We start from the raw sequence: 20,945 nt of genomic DNA on the forward strand, positions 1-20,945 counted from the left end.
CTGCAAGCACAAACTACTCTAACTACAACTGAGTAGTTGAGGCACCTTTTCACATTTCGATGACTCATTAGCTGATCTCAGAGGGCAAATCTTAAATAACAAGGCAAAAAAGAAAAACAACCTAAAGTCGAAATTTAATTGGCTATACTTGATGTGCATCATAAAAAGAAAAACTTGTTTCTACCCTTCCTGAAATTACACATATTAGTGTCTCCACAAAGCCCACATAGGTAGTAAAAGATGTACAACCTAAACAAGCAGAAAACCACCACTGAAGTGCCAACAGCTCCTACAGTGCTCACTCGAGAGTGGCCCCAAAAATGAGTCTGGACTTTAAGAGATCGTCCCAATTTTAAACAAATCCCTTTCAAAACTACTAGCTGTAGTCTATCATGATCACTAATGAGAACTTAATAGACCTTGGTCTTGCCATGTAAAAAGGCATTGTATACCCTTCAGTACCACAAGAGGGAGCTGTCAGCAGAATGTTTGTTTTTCAGATTATTATACATGACCATTCAAGGTAAATTTAATAAAATGTGTCTGTTGGTACAAATTTTCTACTCACGTCAGTGAATGTGCAGTTTCTGACTGGAATTTTGGTGGTTTTCAGCACACAGACTTTTTGTTCTTTTTTCTTAAAACTTTCTTGTTGAATATTCACTGTTTAAGCCCCTAAGTATACCTCAATACCTCAAGTCTGTCACATTGGTTTTGAAATCAGGGCAACTTTAATTTTTTTTGCGTAACAACATTTAGATAATCTTGTGTTATGAATGAGCAGCTAATGATCCCTTTATGGGCACTTTAGATAAATAATCTTGTTTAAAACCTCCCCAGTGTAACTGAAGCGATCAGAATGTAAAGAAATTGTCATGGCTGTGTGCTGCGCAGGCAGGCAGGATTGAACCCAAAGGCAGGACTCGCGGAGGCAGAGGTGAACTGAAGATACCCGGATTACTACAGGAAAATAAGAACAGAAAACTAACTAAACTGGGAAAACAAGTAAACTAACAGGCAAGCAAGCAAACCGAACACAAAGCAAGAATAAGGGTGAGCAGACATTAACTAAACAACAGAGAGCAAAGGAAAACACAGGGCTTATATACACTGGAGAGTAATCAGGGAATGGGAAACAGGAGGCAGACACAGCTGGGAGAAATTATTCTAACGAGACAGGGGAGAAGTAAAACTGAACACACTGACATCAGACTGGGACTATCAAAATAAAACAGAAAACATGAAACAAATCACAAAGACGCAGACTTGACACTGAGAGGCAGACTATAGAATATAACACATGGAACCCAGAGATGACCGAGACTTAAAGAAGAATTAACATCAAACTAAACTCATGACCAGAACCAAACTGAAACATCGATTTATAACACTCATCAAAACAGGAAAGCTAAAGAATCAGACATAAATCATAATACAGAGAAACTCCAAAACATAAGAAACAGAAAATGCTAGGTCAAAATGACCCAGAACCGTGACAGAAATGACCACAATCTGCATATGAACTGAAGTCAACTGAACTTGAGTTTTCATAAAGTCAAAAAAATGAGCTAAATCCTAAAGAGTAACTCCAAAAACCAACTTAAAGGGTCTTAAATGCTGAAATCTGAGGAGACTGTTGTGATCACTGAGAACTCTACAGGATATTCTTCAGGAAATAAGAAAAGCAAAACATTTCCCAACAGCTGACATATCTTCAAAGTGTGTGGGGTTCACCACCACAACCATAACTGTAATCTCACATCCTGACCGACAGCATTTTTCCCTGATTGGGAATTTCTAGAAAGCGTGTGTGAGTGTGTGAACAGGAAAGGCTGAACTTTCTCTTTGTGGTCTGTGTAAGCAACAAAGCCCTCAACCATGCTCTGGTTTAAATGACTGACACAGGAAGAATTTATTGAAATAATGTGAAATAAATCACATGACTCGGGTGTTTTTCCACAGAATCCCCCCTCGTTGCAAGTCATGCCAAGCTAAAAATATCATTTGCAAGGATCATTTGTGTGTGTCGTTCCCAATCACTCCCACTTTGTTATAATCTCACGAAGAGCAGACAGTGGAAAATTTAATAGTGAGGAAATTTTAACAACTGGACTTGTTGCACAGGTTGCATCCGATCATGGTACCACCCTGGAATTCACTGAACTCTTGAGAGTGACCCATTCTTTGACAAATGTTTGTAGAAGCAGTATACATGCTTGATTTCATACACCTGTACGTATGGAAGTGACTGGAACACCTGAATTCCCTGAACTGGATAGAGATGGGAAACAGAGACCGTCTCTACTTTTAAGATTAGGCTTGACACTTCCCTTTTTTTTATAAAGCTTATATGGCTTAGGGCTGGATCAGGTGACCCTGAACCCTCCATTAATTGCGCTGCAATAGATCTATGCTGCTGTGGGATTCTCATGATGCACTGAGTGTTTCCTCTTCAGTCACCTTTATTACTCACTGTGTTTGTACACCTCTCTGTATTAAATCATTAGTTATTATTAATCTCTGGCTCTCTTCCACAGCACGTCCTTTTCCTGTCCTCCCCCTCACTGAGCCTTGTTCTGCTGGAGGTTTCTGTTTCTGTTAAAAGGGAGTATTTCTTTCCCGCTGCCACCGTAGCATTTGCTCAAAGGGGGTCACATGATAGTTGAGGCTGAGGCAGCTGTTGTTGTGATTTGGCACTATAAAAAATGAAACTGAGTGAGTGACTTTTTGCAATACAGTGCATAAACAAGTGTTCAAATAAATTAGATAGATAGATAGATAGATAGATAGATAGATAGATAGATAGATAGATAGATAGATAGATAGATAGATAGATAGATAGATAGATAGATAGATAGATAGATAGATAGATAGATAGATAGATAGATACTGGCTTTATCATCATTTTACAGTGAAGTGTTTTTGTTTGTTTGTTTTTCACTTGCAGTACTTCTTCAAATTCTTCATTGTGTATTTAGTGGTGATTGAACACACTTCCAAATTTTAAAGCTTGAATTTATGATACCTTCCTTGATGTGTTGATTCTCTCTCTGGATGATGTTTTTATAGTAATTGACTTCCAGGTATGTAAACAGCCTCAGAGCATGTCTGAGCTCGCTGCTGTGAGTCACAGTTACGAGAACACAACTGCTCCATTTCCTGTGGTGGGATCCACATGGATTTCACAATCATTACTACACTGTTAGAAAAAGCATCTTGAAAAAACGGTAATATTCCGGCAGCTGGGGCGCCAAAATACGACCGTAAAATAACAAAAAATAACTGTCCCATAAAAATACGGTTATTTCCAGTAATGAAAATACAATTAGTTGCGCTAATTTGACATGGGATCTCGCCTTTTTCAAGTGCCGCTAAACATTGAATTAGGAACATGTTAATGTCATTAAACAATGAAATCATCTATAAATAGGGGGAAAAAACATCTTTAAAAAAAACGGTAATATTCCAGCAGCTGGGGCGCCAAAATACGACCGTAAAATAACAAAAAATAACTGTCCCATAAAAATACGGTTATTTTCAGTAATGAAAATAGAGTTTGTTGCGCTAATTTGACATGGGATTCTGCCTTTTCCAAGTGCTTTTAGACATTAAATTAGGAACATTTTTACGTGATCAAACAATGAAATTACCTATAAACAACAATCATAATACGTAAATGTACAGAAATATACAGTTAACAGTTGGTTTAAATAATAACTGATTGCATGCCCTGGGACAGACTGACAGGGGCGAGGCTGCCATATCGCACCATCGGCCTCTTTGGCCATAGGCGGTAGGTGAAGAGTCTTGACCACGGACACAACGACGGAGAGCGTCCGAGCCGGTGCGCAAACCGGCAACCTTCTGATCACAAGGCGAACTGCCAACTCTTGAGCCACGAACGCCCTAACTAGCAATGATAATAATACTTATGTGATGTAACACAAGCTTATAGGGCTCATGTTATATACTTTTCCATAGCATTAAATTTGAATTCAACAGTTCAATCTTTCAAATAACAGACATACATTTGTGAAATCATGATACATTTGTGAATGTATTTTAACAATCTAAATATGCATATGTACAACAAAATATATTTACAAAACAAGTAAACTGTGTTTTATTACATTTACAGTGATGTTATGTTATTTTACATTTACATAAGTAGACTGTGTCAGATCACAGTCTACTTATGTAAATGTAATGATATTCTAGAAAAACACACAACTGTAAAATACACAGTAAAATAATTTGACATTACTATTTTTTAGAACAGTGTAACTCAAATGCACTTCCAAACTGTGTTTATGGAGGAAGGCAGGCTACAGGAAGTAACCTGACAGAGACAGTGACATTTGCCTGCTGTCTGTGTCAGTCATCAAACAGAAATCTGCTTTTCAACCACCTTCGAGCGGATGTTAATTGCCATAGCTATCACAACAACTCGACTTGATTCATGACAGTTTTTTCTGTCAAGAAATAAACAGTTCTACACAAGAGGATCATCACGATTATTATGATAATGATTGCATGGTTGTTATTGCTCTCACTCTTCGGAAAATATACACAAGATGGACAAGAAAACGGTGAGTATGTCGTCATCTTACCTTTGATAATCTACAGGTATGAAAGGTATCTGATATGTTTAATAAAGCCAAGAAATATTGATTTCAGATGCTGTGTTTCAGCTGCCTGTGCATACAAGATCATTTTTATGTGGAGTCTTTTTTTACTGGTCAAGCTTAATTTACATCAGCATGCAACAGTGGAGGTGCAACTCATTTTCAGGGACTTTGGAGTGTGTCTACATCATCTCGTTGATTGAGTGATTTGAGATTATTTGATTAAAAGTGGGTGTTATAAATGTTGTCTTTAACTATTTTTATATGTGTGTGTAAATTATATTATTTTCCTCATCATCATTTTCCTCAGGAATTCCAAAGAAAATTGGTTGGCTTTGAGTAATAGTGTTATCGATATCATGCACAGTTTGCATTGAACTAGCATCACTGAGCTGAAGAACAAAGCCGAGGTATCATTTAGTAATTACTTTCACTAGTTTGTGTGAACTTGTTGACCTTGTTTGTGCTGTGGCTGGATTTTAGAGAATTATTCATGAAAATGTTTTATAAATAATATGACTTGCTCTGTGTCCAGTTACACATCATCCTAACACTGTGCTGCTATCATGAGTATCAGTTAGCTGTATTGATTGTACAACATCACATGATTGCATCATGGCTTTTCTTTTTATCTTGCTTTTTATCCTCACACTTAATGCAGGCAATCACATGCTAATTCCCCATCTTCTCTTGCATAACATCTTAAGTGCAGAAGTAGAGCAGAGCTGTCATTGCCCAGTTTTACACTTCCTGTGCCCTCTGAGTTCCTCCCACAAAGAATTTAAAAACAAAAAGATGCACAGGAATGGATGTTTAACACAGAACCAGAAAGCTCTACATTGCTATGTCAGATTGCTTAGCATATTAAGATTTAAGAGATGTTTATATTTACTTAAGATCAATCTACTTCAGTGAGCACATAACAAGCTGACACAGATACAAGTTTGATGGAGCCACCATGTAATCTATAAGAGCAAGTTTTGTACTCCGGCATTTTGGCCATCACCATGTTATCAGTGTGTATGGATGATCCACAAAGACTCATATTCAGTTCAATCCAATCCAATTCCCTCATGAATAAGCACTTGGTGACACTGGAAAGAAAAAACTCTTTTGGTCAGGACGAAACCTCTGACAGAACAAGGCAAATGACCCCAACCTTTGGGGGTTAGGGCAGAAAGACAGGACAAACATATTCTATGGAAGAGAGCTACACAATAATAAGTACTGCATTTAATGTACCGTGGTGTATAAACACATAGTGTCTAAAGAAGAAACACTTAGTGCATCATGGGAAGTCCCACAGCTTGCAGCATAACTGGGTGATAAATTCAGGGTCACCTGATCCAGCCCTAACTATAGGCTTTAGTAAAAAATAAAGTTTTAAGCCTAATCTTAAAAGTAGAGATTATATTTGTCTCCTGAATCCAAACTGGAAGCTGGTTCCATAGAAGAGGGGCCTGAAAACTGAAGGCCCTTCCTCCCATCCTATATTCTAGGAACCACAAGTAAGCCTGAAGTGCTTTAATGGGGTGATGTCTGTGAAGGTTCTCAGTCATCCAGGTCATCGTAGTCAAAGGGGTGATATGGTACTATAAGCTCATTAAGATAAGATGGGGTTTGATTATTCAAGACCTTGTTTGTGAGGAGCAGGATTTTGAACTCAATTCTGGATTTAACAGGAAGCCAATGAAGGGAAGTCAGTATAGGAGAAATATGCTCTCTCATTCTAGTCCCCGTCAGTCTGTCAGACATCCTGATAATAATGAATTACAGTAGTCCAGCCTGGAAGTAATTAATGCATAAACTAGTTTTTCAGCGTCACTCTGAGACAGGATATTTCTATTTTTAGGGATATCGCCTAAATTGAATAAAGCAGTCCTACAAATTAGTTATATTTGTGTTATAATATGCACATTGCAAAACATACGTATCCTGGTTAAAAACAACTCCAAGGTTCCTCACAGTGTTACTGGAGGCCAAAGTAATGCCATCCTGATCAAGCATCTGGTTAGCTACCATATTTTCAGGGCCAAGTACAATAACCTCAGCTTTATCTGAATTTAGAAGCAAAAAGTTAGAGGCCATCCAGGTCTTTATGTATTTAAAACATTCATGCAGTTTAACTAATTTGCGTATGTTATCTGGCTTCATGGACAGATAAAGTTGCAGTGAAAATGTATGCTATGCCTTCTGATGATAAGGGAAGCATGTATAATGTAAACAGAATTTGTCCTAGCACTGAACCCTGTGGAACTCCATAATTATTAGTGTGTGAAGAGGACTCTCCATTTACGCGAACAGACTGCAGTCTGTTAAACAGATATGATTCAAACTAGTGATGTGAGATACCACTGATTTCCTTTTTGATCCGATACCAAGTAAAAGTCAGGGTGGTATCGACGATACTGATCCGATACCGATACTCTGTACAAAAACGTAATGTTTCATTGTATTTCATAATACAATATATAATTGTATTATGTAATTGTAATAATATAACTTCATAATTATTGCAGGACATCAGACTACTTTTTTTATTGCTTAATAATGTAGAATTATCATGTAGAAATAAAAAACCTGAAGTTGTGCCCTATTTGAACATGTTGAGAGACAGACGTCTCTCAGGGAGTCCTGAGAGACGTCTGTCTCGCCCTAGCAGCACCTGTCCCTCTCCTCCTCTTCAGTTCGCCTCAACATAAGCTCGTCATATTCTGTGATGTGATTTACTCTCAGGTGTTTGACGAGGTTAGTGGTGTTGCCACAACACGTCACTGTCTTGCCACATGTATCGCAAACCGCGCCTCGGCCGTTTGTGGAGGTAAAATACGTGCACACATGACTCCATTTATGCTCAGCCATTGTTGTGAGTGCGCACGCCAGGGGCTGGACACATTTATACAGCTGTGTTTTGCACATGACTATGAAAGGCGTAAGAGGAAATAGTTCCTTCCAATTTAGACAATCCGAATGATATAGTTTCTTTCCACTTTGTTCCTGTTAATGAAAAACTACAAATTTACCCCAAAGTACTAAAATATCGATATTTTAATATGAAAATTGATTCTAGAGCATACAGGGAGTGCAGAATTATTAGGCAAGTTGTATTTTTGAGGAATAATGTTATTATTGAACAACAACCATGTTCTCAATGAACCCAAAAAACTCATTAATATCAAAGCTGAATGTTTTTGGAAGTAGTTTGTAGTTTGTTTTTAGTTTTAGCTATTTTAGGGGGATATCTGTGTGTGCAGGTGACTATTACTGTGCATAATTATTAGGCAACTTAACAAAAAACAAATATATACCCCTTTCAATTATTTATTTTTACCAGTGAAACCAATATAACATCTCCACATTCACAAATATACATTTCTGACATTCAAAAACAAAACAAAAACAAATCAGCGACCAATATAGCCACCTTTCTTTGCAAGGACACTCAAAAGCCTGCCATCCATGGATTCTGTCAGTGTTTTGATCTGTTCACCATCAACATTGCGTGCAGCAGCAACCACAGCCTCCCAGACACTGTTCAGAGAGGTGTACTGTTTTCCCTCCTTGTAAATCTCACATTTGATGATGGACCACAGGTTCTCAATGGGGTTCAGATCAGGTGAACAAGGAGGCCATGTCATTAGTTTTTCTTCTTTTATACCCTTTCTTGCCAGCCACGCTGTGGAGTACTTGGACGCGTGTGATGGAGCATTGTCCTGCATGGAAATCATGTTTTTCTTGAAGGATGCAGACTTCTTCCTGTACCACTGCTTGAAGAAGGTGTCTTCCAGAAACTGGCAGTAGGACTGGGAGTTGAGCTTGACTCCATCCTCAACCCGAAAAGGCCCCACAAGCTCATCTTTGATGATACCAGCCCAAACCAGTACTCCACCTCCACCTTGCTGGCGTCTGAGTCGGACTGGAGCTCTCTGCCCTTTACCAATCCAGCCACGGGCCCATCCATCTGGCCCATCAAGACTCACTCTCATTTCATCAGTCCATAAAACCTTAGAAAAACCAGTCTTGAGATATTTCTTGGCCCAGTCTTGACGTTTCAGCTTGTGTGTCTTGTTCAGTGGTGGTTGTCTTTCAGCCTTTCTTACCTTGGCCATGTCTCTGAGTATTGCACACCTTGTGCTTTTGGGCACTCCAGTGATGTTGCAGCTCTGAAATATGGCCAAACTGGTGGCAAGTGGCATCTTGGCAGCTGCACGCTTGACTTTTCTCAGTTCATGGGCAGTTATTTTGTGCCTTGGTTTTTCCACACGCTTCTTGCGACCCTGTTGACTATTTTGAATGAAACGCTTGATTGTTCGATGATCACGCTGCAGAAGCTTTGCAATTTTGAGACTGCTGCATCCCTCTGCAAGATATCTCACTATTTTTGACTTTTCTGAGCCTGTCAAGTCCTTCTTTTGACCCATTTTGCCAAAGGAAAGGACGTTGCCTAATAATTATGCACACCTGATATAGGGTGTTGATGTCATTAGACCACACCCCTTCTCATTACAGAGATGCACATCACCTAATATGCTTAATTGGTAGTAGGCTTTCGATCCTATACAGCTTGGAGTAAGACAACATGCATGAAGAGGATGATGTGGACAAAATACTCATTTGCCTAATAATTCTGCACTCCCTGTAAATTACTGGTATCGGAAGAATCGATATTTCAATATCGATCCGCACACCACTAATTCAAACCACTGCAGTGCAGTACCTGTAATACCTACAGCGTGCTCAAATCCCTGTGATAAAATGTTACGGTCAGCAGTAGCCTAGCAGCTTCTGCACTGTGATGAATTCTAAATCCTACCTGAAACTCTTCATATAAATTGTTCCTTTGCAGATAAATTATTAGCTGTTTAACAACCTTTTTCAAGAATTTCTGAAAAAGAAAATGGCCTATAATAATTAGCTGGGTCAAGTGACTGCTTTTTAAGTAGTAGTTTAATTACCCTGCCATAAAGGTCTGTGGTATCATCCTTTAATAGATATAAAATGTCTTTGAGCAGTCTTGTCAAGAAGATTGTAAATCAGAAGATTGATCTGAGAGAAAAAGTGTAAAAAAAAAAAAAAAAGTAGCTGCAGATTCAAATATTAGATCCAGTTCTAGGTTCGCAGAAGAGCAAATATTGTTTCACGGAATATAAGGACCGTATACAGTACAGTAATTTTTTAAGGGTGTTAAACTTTATTGTAGCACCCAGGAGAAAAGCCACTCTGGTTTTTAACTCGCAGTGGTGGCTCAGTGTTTGTTTTATTTTATGAGTTTAAGGAGTGTTTTGATTTGGAAATGACTAGTAGTATCAGATCCAAGAAGTGGATTGCCACTGATAAAGGTAACAGCACTAAAGGTGACATTACTAGAAACCAGAGGCTTTAACAGAGCATCGGTACTGAGAAAAGTGTAACGCTATTGGCACCACTATCCTGTGTCTTTACTGACTGCTGTTCAAATAGCCCAACAATTATGTTTTTAAGCCATGTTTAAAGTGTTCCACTTTAAACATGGAATTTCTCCTTTAGGTGTGTTGTGTTGTGGACCTCAGAATGTAACTCTTGCCCACAACGATCAGACACTCCTGTTAAAGTGGGAAGATGACCCTTCTTGCTCTGTGATACGAGATGGGCTCGTGTACGAGCTGCAGCTTCTCATAGCAGACAAACCTGAACACAATGTAAGAGATTATTATGGGTAACTATAATCCTCACTTCTGTAGCCTCCAAACAAAGAACTGTTGCTCTAATGTGTTTATGATAATGTTGTAGGGTGAAGTTGTTGTGGCACCTGCACAGATAGGATCTACTCATTCCTGGAAATGGACTTCCCATTTACCATCGCAGTGTGCTCGCCATTCAGTCCGGCTCAGGTCCCAATACAACAACCAATCAAGCCCATGGATGCAGAAGACACTACCTGGTTATTGTTGAATTCAAATCATTTAGATTTTCATAATTCTTACACATTTTACAGTTGTGCTTATTATGCCTCATTGTTGTTGTTTGGCAGGGATGCAAAGCCCAGCAGAAATATCAGTTTTCCCAAAGGATAAAATACTTGAAGTAGGCAGCAGAGCCACATTCTGCTGCATTGTGCCAGAAGGAAAAGGTTTCAGGAGAATGTATGTAAATGGGTATAAAGGCATGGAAAAAAAGATCAGTGAACATGTGCATGCCCTGACTGTCCACCTGGAACAACAATCAGAAAACTGGAGTGATGTAATATGTGAAACAACCAAAGGAGACATCAGTGGAGCCAGTTTTCACGCTGGCTGTAAGTATGAAGCAGCAGGTTGAGATGATGGTTTTGTTTTGTTTTTTTAAATTTATCTTCTAAATACAGATTGCTGGTTCTTATGGTTTTTTCTTGGTATTTGCCATAAATTTAGACCCCCCTGGTGACAGTGATCTTCAGTGTGAAACCCGGGATCTGGAATCTGTCGATTGTTTTTGGAATATAGGAAGGAAAATGGAGGAACTTGCCATAGTCAGAAGAAAATACCAGCTTCATGGAAGGTATAATACAACCACAGGGTTCACTATGGAAGCAATTTACTTGTTTACTTATAAACAAGTAAATAAAATGTAATCTGACAACTTCAAAGGATTCACTGATTCACTCGGCACTTTATTAGGAACCCCTGTTCAAATGTAGCAGAGGTCGGAAGATCATGGCTCACTGCCAAATTTAAACCTTGAAAGCACTGAAATATAAACTGGGGAAAAAAACCTACCCGTAGTTCATACTGGGAAAGTTCACTGTGTGGGAGAATGGTCTTTCTAAAACTGACCAGACTTCACTGTGTGTGTGTGTGTGTGTGTGTGTGTGTGTGTGTGTGTGTGTGTGTGTGTGTGTGTGTGTGTGTGTGTGTGTTTTAAAGCATTTCTTCCTTATTCTCACTGTGATTAATAGTCACAAAGAGAATCAAACATCTATCAGGATTCTTTAAAATAAAAATTAATAATTTAATAACTGCACGCTGCTATAACCTTGCTCCTGAAACATTTTTGCAGCTTGTTAGTAACATACATACAGAAGAGTAGAAACAGTAAAAATGATAAATCTCGAGGTGCCAACCTCTTTTGTGTTAATCTTATCTGTAGATCTGAATGGTACCTACCTGCCTTTAGTGGTTTTTCATTTTTCATGTTTGACTTTGTTTAATTTCTATGATTTGTTTCAAATTATCTGACAAGCCTGTTACGCAGTTAAGCAACAAACGTCATTACATGACTGTAATATTTAACTTCATCTATTAAAATGTTTTATGTTGTTGTAGCAGAGTCCCCAAACTTACAGTACGCAGTTGGTGTTTAGATTGAAGATGAATCAATAATAAAACAGATAATTTGACTTATTTTGGAAATGGCTTGATATCAGGCTTAGTCAACATGATGGTCAGATGCACCCAAAAGGCTTTTATTTTCTTCTCTGGATAAAATCATTTTTAATGTGAGTTGTAATTTAAAAATGATAATAAACTGAAACAGCAATAATGAATTTATGCATCAACAAATAAAGACAAGCCAAAGATTCAGTTCCACGGGTCATTTTTGAAAACTTTAGGCCAATTTTTTTTAAATAGTATAAAGGCCACTGGTTTGATTTCAGGAAGAGATACAAATTTCCTCTTCAGTTGCAGTATGAAAGGCATCCAGTATAAAAGTCTTCCAAATCAAAACACAGGGGTACCTGCTCTGGTAACCCCTTGTGAAAAGGGAATAGCTGACAGTAGCTTTAACTTGATGTGTTAACTTGATGTGTTAAAAATGGCCAAAGTGCAATTTTTGGCACTTTAACTTGATAGCAATGGTCTACAACAGCACTGCTTTCAGCTAAGTAGACTTGTGAAAAACTGTTTTCCCCCATTCCTGATTTTATATTGTTTTGTATGTTTGTGCCTCTGTGTTGTTGTTAATATTTAAGCAGTGTATATTTTTACATTTTAGCCCATGCAACATTGGACCAATGCATCAATTGGGTAAATGCTCGCAAAAAGTGGAGCTGGATGCTGCTGAGAGGAACTGGACCTTAACAGTCACTAATCCTCTGGGAAAGCTCGAGCTCCATGACAGGGTGGACCTGACCAAAAGAGGTAAAACTTTGGAAAAAACGAGGGGGAAAAGGCTATTCTTAATCTTTAAGATCAGCTGATTGTTGTGATCTCTTGTTTTAGTGCACATGGTTGCTCCAGACAAAGTGGCAGCTTCAACTGTGAACCCCAGAAACATCAGTCTGAAATGGAGCTGGACTGTGAAGAAGTACAGTAATCTCAACATCACATGCCAAGTAGATGTCAGTGATGGAAACTCTAATACCAAAGTGAGTAGATTAAAAAAGAAAGTTTACATATTGGCTTTTCAAAGTAAAAGTCTTCACTGAAGTCAGCTAACATAATTCTTGTCCTTGTAGGTTTACCAGACTGAAAACATTGGAGTTGGCCTCACAGCTGCAGTCATCAAGGACTTGATACCACACTGGGACTATGACGTGAGGGTCCGATGTGGAACATCACAGCATTTCTGGAAATGGGGTGACTGGAGCAATAGTGTCAAAATCCGCACGAAGGGTGATGGTAAGTTGTTTTTGTTTTTTGTTTTTTAAGAGAAAAGACTTTAAAAATGTGTGAATGTAACAGATGTCGTTTGTCTGGTTGCACCACAGTTCCAGATGCTCTTGACGTGTGGATGAAGGTGAAGGCAGACCAGGCTGTAATCTCCTGGAAGGTGAGTCCAAGTTGGCTTTTACAAAGTGTTTTTTTAAAGTCACTAAGTCTGGAAACTGACTCAGTTTCAAGTGGTCACCAGTGGAATTAAAAAATACACTTTTACTTACAGCTAGTCTGTAAAGCAATACTAAATATTAATAAACTTATGTGGGAAAAAAATATATTTTAATAAACGTATTTAAAATATCAGTGCAACAACTTATACAGTTAGAAAGTGATGTTTCAGAGGACACAGTTACCATTTCAGGTCTTGATGTTACATCTCCACAGGTGCCACTGACCAATCAGAGCCATGGAGAAATCTTTGACTACAAAGTGTCCTGGGCAAAGACCAAAGACAAAAATCAGTCAAACCAAACCAACGTGTCCAGAAGCAATCACAGTCTTACACTCACGCTGGACCCCAGTGAGGAGTACATGGTCACTGTCACGGCTAGAAACATAAACGGCAGCTCATCACCATCGACCATCATCATCCCCCGCAGCAATCTAGGTATGAAGCTAACAGAGCACCACACATTACAGATAAGCTCACTTTGATTTCCATTTGGGGAAGAGGTTTGATTTTATCTAATCTGTGCAGAAGGCTGTAAGCAAAAGGTTTTCCAAACTCATGCAGAAAAGGAATAGCAGTTTTCATGATCACATGATTGAGATTATATCTATTATAAGTATACAAATTTGTAATTGTTGTGTTTATATTCTATATATCCAAGTCATGATGAGTATGTACATTTTTGCACATTTTATTGGTCTGCAAAGGGAAGCTAAATGCCTTAAAAGTACATTTGCCTGTAAGCAAATGGTTTTCAAAACAAATGCAGAATTTGACAAATTAATTTCCCTGCTCAAATAATGTAATATATTATAAGTTTACAAATAGTGATTCATGAAGAGTATAGAAATTCTGGCCTCATCTTAAAAGGGAAGCCAAATCCCCTAAAAATTGCACTGCATTCTTTCTAATGCCCATAAGGGGGCACCTCCTTGCTTTAGAGTCTAAGAGTCCTTGGAGTGGGACACTCTGCTTCAGTCAGGTCATAAAAACAATGGATGATCTCAAAGTTGCTATGTTCATTTTTCATGTAGAGTCATGGGTAAAACTGTTTTTTAACGAGGCTCATTTTTCAGATACATCCGAGGTGAAGACCTCCTGGATCAGTGGCAGCAATGGTAGCTTCTTCCTGTCCTGGCCTGATAGTCCTAACGCCAGCTGTGGCTACATAGTGGACTGGTGTCCAGTCTTCGGTAATTGCACCTTCGAGTGGATGAAAGTGCCTCCCAACAGAACTCATACCACAGTTTTTTCAAGTACGTCCTCATCTTTGCCTACAAAACTGTTGCAGATCATATTTGCATCTGTTTCAGCACAGCTCCTTTTGTTGTTCCAGAGAACTTTGAAGATGGTCGGAGATACCTGCTGTCCATATACGCCTGCACTGAGGGAGCTGCGGTGCTACTACAGAGAAGAAAGGGCTACATCAGAGAGACCAGTAAGACTGATTCAGTGATTTCTCACAAAATGCGATGGTTCAATCAGCAGTGTATTTTATGCATGTCACATCTTTCCAGAAATAGGAGTCGAGCTGTTTAAACTCAAATACAAACAGGAAGACTCGGCTGTTGAGGTATCCTGGGAGCCCATACCTCTGGAAAAGCAGACTGCTTCCATCCATGGATATATTCTCTACTACCAGGACAAGAGCGGGAACGTTTTTAACGTGAGCACAGGTACAGTATGAAGGCATACTCACTCAGGCCAGCTATGATTTCAGTCTGGACATTAAGCACAGGATCAGCACTTTTTCATAGGTGCTCTGTTAGCTGAAGTTTAATTCATTGTTAGTATTTACCTCCTGGCATATGATGACCTTCCTCTTCCAGTATTTGCATCAGGAAATGGCTAATAACACAAGTTTTAACAAATGGACACAATGCCCCCTTGTGGTAGTCTAAAAACAAAACAAGCCTCCTTTTGAGGTCTCAGCCTGTAGATTTAGGCTAAACATGATTGTGAATGCAATAATTCATTAAAAATAATTTTTGAATTGATTGCAGACACACACTAATCACCCCAAAAATGTCCAAATTCTTAGACACCATTTTTTTTGCACCCTTTACAGTAACCTGAACATGTTGCCGACGAGTTGTTTACAAATTGATTGTCACTCGGACGATGACACACTTAATCACACTATTAAGTTTCACTACTGATAACAAAGTCCTGGTTTTGTTTCTCCACACACAAAGATTAGCTTGTAACTGAGATAAATAAAGTAAGTCTCCAGTGTTGCCCGATGATCGTAAACATGTATTTATGTTGTAATAATGGCGGTCACTCTGTGTTGATTTAGATGATCCTGAAGCCACCAGCCTCACTGCAAAGAACCTGAACATCAGTATGTACACCTTCACGGTGACAGCATCAACAGCATTTGGACTTTGTGGTAATTCATCCATCAATGTCACCTTGAATCCCCCGAGTAGGTTAATTATTTCCCCATATGGACTATTTTATTTAGTAAGACTGTCAACATTTGTCATTTTCTTTGAATTACTTGATGTGATTTATTGTTTTCACCAGCTGATCAACTGATAATACTGATCTTGATATCCCTGGGAGCAGTTTTTCTTATTCTGTCTGTCAGCACAATTATCTGCTATAGACACTGGGCATGGTAAGCAATGCACATTTATTTTCATTGTAATCTCTCTCTTTTTCTCATTCTCATTTTCCCCCCATTTATTTATATTCATTTTTTAACCCAACAGCATCAAGCACAAAGTCTGTCCTCCAATCCCGAAGCCAGTGCTGACTGAGTGGCTAACAGTAAGTTGTCACATTAAAGCAGACCTTCCCAAAGTGTGGGGCCCGCCCCTAGGAGGGGCGCAGAGCCATTGCGTTGGGGGGGGGGGGGGGAGACAAAACGCTTGGACACTGCTAGCATGCGTGGCTAGCGTCCACAGAAACACAAAGCAGGAGATGAAGCACAGCTGAATATGTTTCCAAACCAACTTCATTCTAAGCCAAAGACTAGAAAATATGGTGAAGCATGTCTGCTCTTTGGTTTCACCTGCACGAGGTAGGTCTCCCCTGCAGAATTGGTTTCCCCTTCGTCAGGAGCACCACTGGGCTCTTCAAATCACGGACAAACAGCATCCCACAGTTGTTTATGTTTTTAAACCCATTGTGCACAGAGAGGCATTTTTTGAAAAATGTATTGATTGCAATGTTGAATATTACACATTAAAAAAACAACTACACGTAAAATAATCACACCCCGACGCCTCAGCCTTTCTAAATAGAAGGACAGTAACTGCGTGTTTATATGTAAGCGTGTAAAACCTGCAGATAGTCAGATTAACAGTAACAGCAGGGGAGACCGGGGATAGTTATAACGTGGGTCAGTTGTAACACTTCCAGTTTCTCCAATCAGGGCTAAGTTTCAAATGATGTGACTCATCCTGTGCATGCCCAACTCAGTTCTGCTATCACATGTGAAAAATCAGCACATTTCGTCAAACACAGACAATTTAACATGAAAAAAAGTAATTTGTATGCCAAAAAGTAAGTTTTTCTACTTTATTTCAATGTTTAATAGCATTATCTGCTTTGCAGTTAAACTCATCAAACTTAAATTATGTTATTTGTATGTCTATGGGGATATATTCTGTGTAGGTCTTTAGTGCTAATGTTTTAGCCGTTGGCTGTAATGTTAGCTAGTTTATGGCTATAGGAGTCTGGGTCAGTTGTAACAATAATGCAGATGTTACAACTTACCACACTATTACTTTAACTTATATTAAACAAGTTGGGGCAACGACATCAGCAGAGAGAGGTTCACTGGTCGCATTTGTATATGCGGTAATGCCATTGGCAACACAATTCCTCCACTGTTTGTGTTCCCACACATACATTATGCAGACCACTGTGTCAGAGATGGACCAGTAGGAAGTATTGATAGTGGGAATAAGTCAGGATGGGTGCAAGAAACAGATTTCCTCATCTTTCTGAAGCACTCTGCAAACCACACCAAGGTAAGCCATGATAAAAAGTAATGGAATTGCGATGCTGGTGAACAACTACATTTTTTCAGCTTCATTGTTATGTTCAAAATTGGTGCAAGAGTTGTAGGTTACAATGCCCACTGAGCCAATGAGGCCAAACTCAAGGAAGACCAACCAAAATTAATGAAATATTCAGTTTCAGAAAATTCCATAATTTGTCTTTTTTGGGGGGTTGGAATATGTTCAAAAGCTAGATTTCTGCATTCTGTCACACACACACACAGAGCTACATAAATGGATGTAAGTGCATTCATGTGTTGAATAAACAAAGATTACATGTTAATGTTTTGTTAGTACCCTTATTTCATTGTGTTACATTTTACCCCAGGATATGTTACAACTAACCCAGACTATGGGGTTAATTGTAACATTTCACTCTTCGTGTTTGAGACCATATCATGCAATGAGTAATTGTGCTGCAGAGAAAATAGCTGCACTATTTAATAGAAGAGACATGTAAATACTTTGCATTACATTTTGAATCCACTACCTTAAAAGAGCTTCAATTTACAGACAGAAATGTCAGAAATGTTACAACTATCCCCGGTCTCCCCTATTTTGTCTCTATCTGTGTGATGAACTCTGTATTCCTCGTCCACATGTAAACGGAAAAATTGAGTTTTAAAAAATCTCCGTTTTCGGTGATTCGAAACGCTGTTTACGTGTGGACGAAACAGCTGCGTTTTCAAAAATACCCGTGTAGGTGCAGACGTAACGTAAAAGAGTTAGTAGTTTATTTCATTACTACCTGTGATTTATTGCAGATTACTTGCATTTGCTTAATTGTTTACTAAATGTTTGAAGTGTGAAATAAACCGCAATGGAGCAAAATATGGGTGTTTGTGGTTGGAGGATGTGTGCGTGTGCACGTGCACGTGCGAGAAGGGGGGCGAACATTTTTCTTGTAAAACAAAAAAAAGTTTGGGAACCACTGCATTAAAGGATAACTTTGACGGGGCACTTAACAATACCTAACCAATTCGTTTCCGGTACCAAACACAACTTTAACTCAAGTTAAAATGTTTGCATCAGTAAAATGTCTTTTTTTCTCCTTTTAATACCACAAAATTCATTTCTTTTCGTGTAAACAAGCAAATTAAAATGCTTTGTACTGACTCACATCTGGAGCCATTCAAGGAGTGTTTGGCTGACTAATATGCTACATCTATACATCCTTCTATTGTACTAATCAATTATTTATTGGTTTCACTATCATAATCCAGATGTCTTTCCTGTGAATGTGAGGTCATTTTCTTTATTTTTCAGGATGAACATACCGTTCGTCATCTTCACTTTGATCAGAGACACTACAGGGAGGTCTGGGATGTTCCGGAGCTGCATGATTATTTTAGTGCACCACAGCCTGTTGTTGGCCAGGACTACATGCCTTCTTTTTCCTTCTCTCAGACTCCCAAAGGTTACTACAATAAGCTTCTGAAGAAACTCCAGCCACCCCTTACTTTACCCACTACAGGCCTCACATCTCAGCCAGGCGTTCTGTCTTTTCCAGGAAATGATGTATTTCCTAACCCTTCATATAACCTGAGAGTGCAGGGTGAGGACCAGCAGTCACAATCACATCTTCAGATCCAGCAGGGCATATGTATAATTGATAGCTTTCATGAATACCAGCCTCAGAGCCCTGAAGAGACCTTTACCGCAACTCATCCTGAGGACGTACCAGACAGTCCTCTTTCATATTCGTTCACGTACATTTTGTTGCCACAGAAGACATCCAAGCAGCTGCTGCATGTGTGAACACATTTAAAACTTATGTGAGTACTTCAGGCATCGTTAACTGCTGTATAGTTCATCCATCATCCACCAGTTCATCATTGAGTCAACTAGGGTTAGGGTTGGGTTTTGCTTTAGTCACACACTAAACAGGCATAATTTTAAGTGTAAAAGATGTTTCCTTTCAATAAAGTCTCAGACTCACTGCCCAGCCCTAACCTGGTGGATGCTGGGTATGATTACTATATATCATGCATGTATGAATCTCTATAGAAGTGATAATTATAGTCATAAACAAGCTTTCTAATAGTGAGTTTGGCTTCATGCTTTCCGGTAATTGTGAGCCACCTTTACCACATATTTTAAGAACGCAAAAGAAAGAAAGAAACGAATGTTCTCAGAAACAGCAGAACAGTAAAACTCCTACAAGTTCTCCCTAAGGTTAATTAGTGGACTTCATGGTAAGCATGTGTACCTCTTTGAAGGCCAAATCAGCACATATATGTTGCCAAGCGGTAAAAGGTCCATATTAACAACAATTCTTCAACTTGTTTATGTGCAAAATCAGAAGTAAAACGTCGCTTCAGAGAACATTTCTACCAGTTGGAGGTTTTTTTTGTTTGGTTTTGTTGTCAAGTTTACTGAACCTTGTGTCATTTTAATACTGTATAACAATAAAAACATATTAATAAAAGGAAATGCAAACTTTATTTAAACTTATTCTAATGCATGTAGTAAACTCAAGCAAATGATTTTTTTTTAAATGGTAACTTTCCCTCACACCTAAAAGAGAAGTGATCACATTCAGGGGTAACATGAGATTCAGTAGGTGTATCGACTCAAAGACTCAAAAAAGAACCAAAATAATCTACATCACAAGCTCCAATAGATTTTATGTACAGAGTTACAGAGTGGGATTAGCTGAGCTGTGCTGCTGCTCGTTGTGTTTCTATCAGACTGATTTCAACAAGATAAACAGCTGATTGTGAAAGATTTTACACTCCTTACACCTTGCCTTAAACTGCATGTTTAGATATTCTTCTGTTCTCCTCCCCCACATGTAGGGTTGTGGGGAAGGTTATAGCTAAAGAGTTTAACTGCAGGCACATTCCATCTGAAGGTTCTGGTTTTCTTATCTAGTAAGGGATGTTCACTCCCTGCCGTTTAGGAGCTCGCCTGTATATGGTGGACCGTTAAAGGGGTTAAACCGTATACAGGGGTGGCGGGAGATGACCCTTTTTATGACCAGGGATGTTGTTAAAACGGTTGTAACCAGGAAGTCACACACAGAGACACACGTGCTCGCACGTGTCGCACACGCAGTGTTTTAACCTTTTATGGCCATATGGGTGGTGCTTGTGTGTTCACTGAATAAAGGCTGCAGGGAATACTGGTTCTTTGGGGTTGGCTGGGAACAGGTGGAGGAACTTTCAGCTCCAAGGGCCTGATTCCAACCAGGCTTCCCTTGCGTGCAAGTTAAAAACCGGTTGAACTCTGTTTGTCTTGCTTTGTTCACGGGTGATAAGTCTCTGAACCAGCGGGGCCTGCAAGCTCAGACCTAACACTTACACTTACCATGAATATCACCATCTTTCGCCATCTCTGACTGAGGCTACGTCCACACTAATGTGTTTTTGTTTGAAAATGCATCGTTTGTTCTCCATTTTGGCCTCCCGTCCACACTGACACGGTGTTTTCCCCAAAGGAAAACACAGTATTTTCATAACGCTCTCGAAAACGCATACATTTGAAGACGGTGCTTCCGCATCGCAGTGTGGACAGCGAAGTC

At 39.1% G+C, this 20,945-nt stretch overlaps 1 protein-coding gene across 1 annotated transcript; it reads left to right on the top strand.

Moving 5' to 3' along the window:
- The first annotated feature begins 10,690 nt into the window (after positions 1-10,690).
- Positions 10,691-19,716, top strand: LOC146665627 (leukemia inhibitory factor receptor-like). Its single transcript, XM_085413351.1, has 14 exons — positions 10,691-10,899; positions 11,015-11,141; positions 12,576-12,721; positions 12,803-12,948; positions 13,048-13,201; positions 13,291-13,352; positions 13,625-13,847; positions 14,486-14,665; positions 14,746-14,847; positions 14,927-15,085; positions 15,709-15,837; positions 15,939-16,032; positions 16,127-16,184; positions 18,689-19,716. The coding sequence occupies exons 1-14, from the start codon at positions 10,746-10,748 to the stop codon at positions 19,178-19,180; spliced, it is 2,226 nt and encodes a 741-aa protein (XP_085269477.1). The 5' UTR covers positions 10,691-10,745; the 3' UTR covers positions 19,181-19,716.
- Positions 19,717-20,945: the final 1,229 nt, after the last annotated feature.

The sequence above is a fragment of the Rhamphochromis longiceps genome, linkage group LG7 (genome assembly GCF_057381845.1).
Source record: "Rhamphochromis longiceps isolate RC_006_pf linkage group LG7, R_longiceps_female_GT1.1, whole genome shotgun sequence".
Classification (NCBI taxonomy): Eukaryota; Metazoa; Chordata; class Actinopteri; order Cichliformes; family Cichlidae; genus Rhamphochromis; species Rhamphochromis longiceps.

Excerpts from the sequence above, each read along its gene's own strand:
- LOC146665627 (XM_085413351.1), top strand. The coding sequence starts at position 10,746 with ATGTATGTAAATGGGTATAAAGGCATGGAAAAAAAGATCAGTGAACAT. Across the intron at positions 10,900-11,014 it reads AGCCAGTTTTCACGCTGGCT|ACCCCCCTGGTGACAGTGAT; the intron begins GTAAGTATGAAG and ends CCATAAATTTAG. Across the intron at positions 14,848-14,926 it reads GGGCTACATCAGAGAGACCA|AAATAGGAGTCGAGCTGTTT; the intron begins GTAAGACTGATT and ends ACATCTTTCCAG.